This window comes from Protomyctophum parallelum (genome assembly GCF_964188405.1).
Source record: "Protomyctophum parallelum genome assembly, chromosome: 14".
Taxonomy (NCBI): Eukaryota; Metazoa; Chordata; class Actinopteri; order Myctophiformes; family Myctophidae; genus Protomyctophum; species Protomyctophum parallelum.
The window spans coordinates 2,466,782-2,474,281 of NC_139709.1; the positions used below are offsets into that span (position 1 = coordinate 2,466,782).

The following is a 7,500-nucleotide window of genomic DNA, read 5'->3' on the forward strand; positions in this document are numbered from 1 at the left end:
AGAGCATCCTGGGGACCACCACTCTGTCTAAGATCATCCTGGGGACCACCACTCTGTCTAACAGCATCCTGGGGACCACCACTCTGTCTAAGAGCATCCTGGGGACCACCACTCTGTCTAAGAGCAACCTGGGGACCACCACTCTGTCTAAGAGCATCCTGGGGACCACCACTCTGTCTAAGAGCAACCTGGGGACCACCACTCTGTCTAAGAGCATCCTGGGGACCACCACTCTGTCTAAGAGCAACCTGGGGACCACCACTCTGTCTAAGAGCAACCTGGGGACCACCACTCTGTCTAAGAGCAACCTGGGGACCACCACTCTGTCTAAGAGCAACCTGGGGACCACCACTCTGTCTAAGAGCAACCTGGGGACCACCACTCTGACTAAGAGCAACCTGGGGACCACCACTCTGTCTAAGAGCAACCTGGGGACCACCATGACTGACTAAGAGCAACCTGGGGACCACCACTCTGACTAAGAGCATCCTGGGGACCACCACTCTGACTAAGAGCATCCTGGGGACCACCACTCTGACTAAGAGGAACCTGGGGACCACCACTCTGACTAAGAGCATCCTGGGGACCACCTTTCTGACTAAGATCAACCTGGGGACCACCACTCTGTCTAACAGCATCCTGGGGACCACCACTCTGTCTAAGAGCATCCTATGGGGACCACCACTCTGTCTAAGAGCATCCTGGGGACCACCACTCTGTCTAAGAGCATCCTGGGGACCACCACTCTGTCTAAGAGCATCCTATGGGGACCACCACTCTGTCTAAGAGCATCCTGGGGACCACCACTCTGTCTAAGAGCATCCTGGGGACCACCACTCTGTCTAAGAGCATCCTGGGGACCACCACTCTGTCTAAGAGCATCCTATGGGGACCACCACTCTGTCTAAGAGCATCCTGGGGACCACCACTCTGTCTAAGAGCATCCTGGGGACCACCACTCTGTCTAAGAGCATCCTGGGGACCACCACTCTGTCTAAGAGCATCCTGGGGACCACCACTCTGTCTAAGAGCAACCTGGGGACCACCACTCTGTCTAAGAGCATCCTGGGGACCACCACTCTGTCTAAGAGCATCCTATGGGGACCACCACTCTGTCTAAGAGCATCCTATGGGGACCACCACTCTGACTAAGATCATCCTGGGGACCACCACTCTGTCTAAGAGCATCCTGGGGACCACCACTCTGTCTAAGAGCATCCTATGGGGACCACCACTCTGTCTAAGAGCATCCTGGGGACCACCACTCTGTCTAAGAGCATCCTGGGGACCACCACTCTGTCTAAGAGCAACCTGGGGACCACCACTCTGTCTAAGAGCATCCTATGGGGACCACCACTCTGTCTAAGATCATCCTGGGGACCACCACTCTGTCTAAGAGCATCCTGGGGACCACCACTCTGTCTAAGATCATCCTGGGGACCACCACTCTGTCTAACAGCATCCTGGGGACCACCACTCTGTCTAAGAGCATCCTGGGGACCACCACTCTGTCTAAGAGCAACCTGGGGACCACCACTCTGTCTAAGAGCATCCTGGGGACCACCACTCTGTCTAAGAGCAACCTGGGGACCACCACTCTGTCTAAGAGCATCCTGGGGACCACCACTCTGTCTAAGAGCAACCTGGGGACCACCACTCTGTCTAAGAGCAACCTGGGGACCACCACTCTGTCTAAGAGCAACCTGGGGACCACCACTCTGTCTAAGAGCAACCTGGGGACCACCACTCTGTCTAAGAGCAACCTGGGGACCACCACTCTGACTAAGAGCAACCTGGGGACCACCACTCTGTCTAAGAGCAACCTGGGGACCACCATGACTGACTAAGAGCAACCTGGGGACCACCACTCTGACTAAGAGCATCCTGGGGACCACCACTCTGACTAAGAGCATCCTGGGGACCACCACTCTGACTAAGAGGAACCTGGGGACCACCACTCTGACTAAGAGCATCCTGGGGACCACCTTTCTGACTAAGATCAACCTGGGGACCACCACTCTGTCTAACAGCATCCTGGGGACCACCACTCTGTCTAAGATCAACCTGGGGACCACCACTCTGTCTAAGAGGAACCTGGGGACCACCACTCTGTCTAAGATCAACCTGGGGACCACCACTCTGACTAAGAGCATCCTGGGGACCACCACTCTGTCTAAGAGCAACCTGGGGACCACCACTCTGTCTAAGAGCAACCTGGGGACCACCACTCTGACTAAGAGGAACCTGGGGACCACCACTCTGTCTAAGAGGAACCTGGGGACCACCACTCTGTCTAACAGCATCCTGGGGACCACCACTCTGTCTAACAGCATCCTGGGGACCACCACTCTGTCTAACAGCATCCTGGGGACCACCACTCTGTCTAAGATCAACCTGGGGACCACCACTCTGACTAAGATCAACCTGGGGACCACCACTCTGTCTAAGAGCAACCTGGGGACCACCACTCTGTCTAAGAGCAACCTGGGGACCACCACTCTGACTAAGAGCAACCTGGGGACCACCACTCTGTCTAAGAGGAACCTGGGGACCACCACTCTGTCTAAGATCATCCTGGGGACCACCACTCTGACTAAGATCATCCTGGGGACCACCACTCTGACTAAGATCATCCTGGGGACCACCACTCTGTCTAAGATCAACCTGGGGACCACCACTCTGACTAAGAGGAACCTGGGGACCACCACTCTGTCTAAGAGGAACCTGGGGACCACCACTCTGTCTAAGAGGAACCTGGGGACCACCACTCTGACTAAGATCATCCTGGGGACCACCACTCTGACTAAGAGGAACCTGGGGACCACCACTCTGTCTAAGAGGAACCTGGGGACCACCACTCTGACTAAGATCATCCTGGGGACCACCACTCTGACTAAGAGGAACCTGGGGACCACCACTCTGTCTAAGAGGAACCTGGGGACCACCACTCTGTCTAAGAGCATCCTGGGGACCACCACTCTGACTAAGATCATCCTGGGGACCACCACTCTGACTAAGATCATCCTGGGGACCACCACTCTGACTAAGATCATCCTGGGGACCACCACTCTGACTAAGATCATCCTGGGGACCACCACTCTGTCTAAGATCAACCTGGGGACCACCACTCTGACTAAGATCATCCTGGGGACCACCACTCTGACTAAGATCATCCTGGGGACCACCACTCTGTCTAAGATCAACCTGGGGACCACCACTCTGTCTAAGAGCATCCTGGGGACCACCACTCTGTCTAAGAGCAACCTGGGGACCACCACTCTGTCTAAGAGCAACCTGGGGACCACCACTCTGTCTAAGAGCATCCTGGGGACCACCACTCTGTCTAAGAGCAACCTGGGGACCACCACTCTGTCTAAGAGCAACCTGGGGACCACCACTCTGTAGACATTTTTAAAGCACAGCTCAAGACCTTGTAGGTCTGCATTTTTAGAATCTGATCTCAGGTCAGAATGGGTTAATCAGAGCAGTGTGTGTCCAGTGGAAACCTCGTATGAATCTGATCTCAGGTCAGAATGGGTTAAGAGCCATAGACGTCAAGACGTCTAATTGCCAATTATGGACCCGATGCCACGGACGACAAGACGTGATCCCTTGGAAATTAAAAAAATATATATATTATCTTTTTTTTTAATCCATATTTTGAAAATTCCTCTAATCTGGTGTACAGGTGATGACATGCACATTACATGCATAATATAATTACAATTTATTTCTCTCTTTATAATGGGAGAATTGGCACTCAGAGCCTAAACTGGTGACCAGCAGGTGGCGCTGAAAGAGTTTTAATTGATCTTTTATTTTTTGTTATTCATGTCCTCACTGTATTGCATTACTGTCTTGTTTTTTAATGTCGTTGCCTTGCTTTTCTTTTATTCTCCATTGTTCTGTAAAGCACTTTGAGCTGCATTTCATGTCATGAAAGGTGCTACACAAATAAAGTTTTATTATTATTAATCCATTCTGAACGGGAACCCCTTTTGGTGTCAGCATCATGTTATGCTTTAGCTATTGAAAAATAGCAGATCTACAAGCTCGTAGCGCGCCACCGAGTGGCGCGCTACGAGCTTGTAGGTCTGCTATTTTGGAAAAATCGAAGAACGACTGACATTTTTTAGAATCTGATCTCAGGTCAGAATGGGTTAATCAGACCAGTGTGTGTCCAGTGGAAACCTCGTGTGAATCTGATCTCAGGTCAGAATGGGTTAAGATCAACCTGGGGACCACAAACTATCGTGTCGGGTGGTCTGTCCTCACCGCCGAGTTCACAATCACTATTTTCTGATATGAATGAGTGTGCGTGAGAAGAACAGGAATGTTCACCGTTAATACGGCTATTAAAACTGATAAGCCTCTAAAGCCGTTTCATTACCGTTAGTATTAACCACACGCATTCTTAAATCATAATCCATTGCTTTGCGTTGAGATCATTTTGAATAAAATGTTATTTAGTTTTAGTCATCTGAAATGTTTAGTGTTAGTTTAGATCTATAGTCGACTAAATATTGTAAGATTTTAGTTGACAAAATGTACAGTTGATTCTGTCATGATTGATTGCATGCTGAAAATAGCAACACCCGAGCACAACTAAGCATAACATTACAGTTCTACTGGATCTGTTCTCCACTAAACCCTCCCTAACATTTTAGTTTTTAGTTTTTATTTGTTAACGAAATTATCAATAAATGAACAGTTAATGTATACAGTCTTCTCATCATAGCTTAGTTTTTACTTAGTTTTAGTCAGTGGAAAAAGGTAATCAACACTGCAGCGGACGTTTTTTGCTCAAGAAAAAAGGGAAATAAGAAAAACAAGTACTTTGAAAAGTTTAACACTTTGACACTAACTCTGGGGGAGCCCGGGATCGAACCGGGAGCCTCAGGGTTCCCATCCAGCTGCTCTACCGGCCACTCTACCGCTGAGCCACTGCCGCCCCGGATTTAACCCATTCTGACCTGAGATCAGATATAAAAAAATGTCTTCTATACATCCTGACAGTTTTCTGAAAAAGCTATGTTTCTCTATGTCAGTTGTTCTTCGATAATAAAAAAAAAGCAGATCTACAAGCTCGTATCGCGCCACTCGGTGGCGCGCTATGAGCTTGTAGATCTGCTATATTTCAATAGCTAAAGCATAACATGATGCTAACACCAAAAGGGGTTAGCATTCCGCAACGTCTGACTCACCAGCGGTTCCGGGCGTATCCGCGGCAACGTGCACGGCTTCCCGTGCGCGTCGAGCACCTCGAACGTCATGAAGGCGGAGTTTATGTGTCTGTTAGGCTCCACCCCTTGGTAGGCCTCTGTGCGCACGCCCACCTCCATACTGACAGACAGACAGACAGACAGACAGACAGACAGACAGACAGACAAATTAATAGGCATGTAACGATAACTGGCATAACTGGAAAGGAGCCAGCTGAGGTGGTTCAGGCATCTGGTTAGGATGCCTCTCGGGCGTCTCCCTAGGGAGGTCCTCGACGCACGTCCCACTGGGAGGAGACCCCCGGGGCAGACCAAGGACCACGTCCCACTGGGAGGAGACCCCGGGACAGACCAAGGACCACGTCCTACTGGGAGGAGACCCCGGGACAGACCAAGGACCACGTCCCACTGGGAGGAGACCCCCGGGGCAGACCAAGGATCACGTCCCACTGGGAGGAGACCCCGGGACAGACCAAGGACCACGTCCCACTGGGAGGAGACCCCGGGGCAGACCAAGGATCACGTCCCACTGGGAGGAGACCCCGGGGCAGACCAAGGACCACGTCCCACTGGGAGGAGACCCCGGGGCAGACCAAGGATCACGTCCCACTGGGAGGAGACCCCGGGGCAGACCAAGGACCACGTCCCACTGGGAGGAGACCCCGGGGCAGACCAAGGATCACGTCCCACTGGGAGGAGACCCCGGGGCAGACCAAGGACCACGTCCCACTGGGAGGAGACCCCGCGGCAGACCAATGACCACGTCCCACTGGGAAGAGACCCCGGGGCAGACCAAGGACCACGTCCCACTGGGAGGAGACCCCGGGGCAGACCAAGGATCACGTCCCACTGGGAGGAGACCCCGGGGCAGACCAAGGATCACGTCCCACTGGGAAGAGACCCCGGGGCAGACCAAGGCGCAGTTGGAGGAAACACATCGACTCACTGGCCTTGGAACGTCTCGGAATCCCCCAGGAGGAAGTCACTAATAGTTGCTCTGGAGAGGGAAGTCTGGAGCTCTCTGGTGGAGCTGTTGCCCCATGCGACCCGACTACGGATAAGCGGTTGAAGATGGATGGATGGATGTAACGATATATCGATATTATATCCCGACGACACGCTGCGACGTGTTGTGAGCTTGTAGATCAGCTATTTTCAGCATGCAACCAAGTGTAAAATGACTTATACTGGATCTGTTGTCCACTAGTCCCTTCCTAACATTTTAGTCTAGTTGTTATTTGTTGACGAAATTGTCAGTATATTTAGTCTTAGTTTTAGTCATCATAGATTCGTTTTTATTTAGTTTTCATTTAGTTTTAGTCAGTGAAAAAAGGTAGTCGACGAACATTTTTCGTCTTAGATTTAGTCGACGAAAACAACACTGGGCACATCTGTAGTTTCTGACACCACGCAGCATTCACAGATTATGGAACAGTAGTCTGGGAATGTGAGACTAGATTTATACAGTAGGTCTTTGTTTAATCCGTCTGTGTGTTGTACAGCGGCTTCAAGTCACTTGTTATTCTTTTTAAATATATTTTTTTATCCCACGATTTTGTAACCCATTTTTCACCCCTGTGTCAATCATCTAATGTGATCCTGGGCTCTGCACACCCTCCACCAACCTAGTCCCCATCTATGGGGGACAAGGGGAGACCAACCTAGTCCCCATATATGGGGGACAAGGGGAGACCAACCTAGTCCCCATATATGGGGGACAAGGGGAGACAAACCTAGTCCCCATATATGGGGGACAAGGGGAGAGCAACCTAGTCCCCATATATGGGGGACAAGGGGAGACAAACCTAGTCCCCATATATGGGGGACAAGGGGAGAGCAACCTAGTCCCCATATATGGGGGACAAGGGGAGACCAACCTAGTCCCCATATATGGGGGACAAGGGGAGACCAACCTAGTCCCCATATATGGGGGACAAGGGGAGACCAACCTAGTCCCCATATATGGGGGACAAGGGGAGACCAACCTAGTCCCCATATATGGGGGACAAGGGGAGACCAACCTAGTCCCCATATATGGGGGACAAGGGGAGACCAACCTAGTCCCCATATATGGGGGACAAGGGGAGACCAACCTAGTCCCCATATATGGGGGACAAGGGGAGACCAACCTAGTCCCCATATATGGGGGACAAGGGGAGAGCAACGGACTTGAACTCATGCTTCCTTCATGCCTGAGTGTCCAAGTTGCTCCTTTACACCTGACAGGGGGGAGTTTCCCTGGTTGGACGTGGAAGGAACACGTTATTCCAACCAGTTC

General features: G+C 51.4%; 1 protein-coding gene across 1 annotated transcript in view; it reads right to left on the minus strand.

Moving 5' to 3' along the window:
• acot11a (acyl-CoA thioesterase 11a) overlaps positions 1 to 7,500 on the minus strand; it is a gene marked incomplete at both ends in the record, with an annotated part of 43,847 nt that overhangs the window by 16,556 nt on the left and 19,791 nt on the right. The window contains one exon of the mRNA XM_083781715.1: positions 5,205 to 5,343. Coding sequence (XP_083637841.1) covers positions 5,205 to 5,343 — 139 coding nt within the window. The remainder of the gene's footprint in view (positions 1 to 5,204; positions 5,344 to 7,500) is intronic.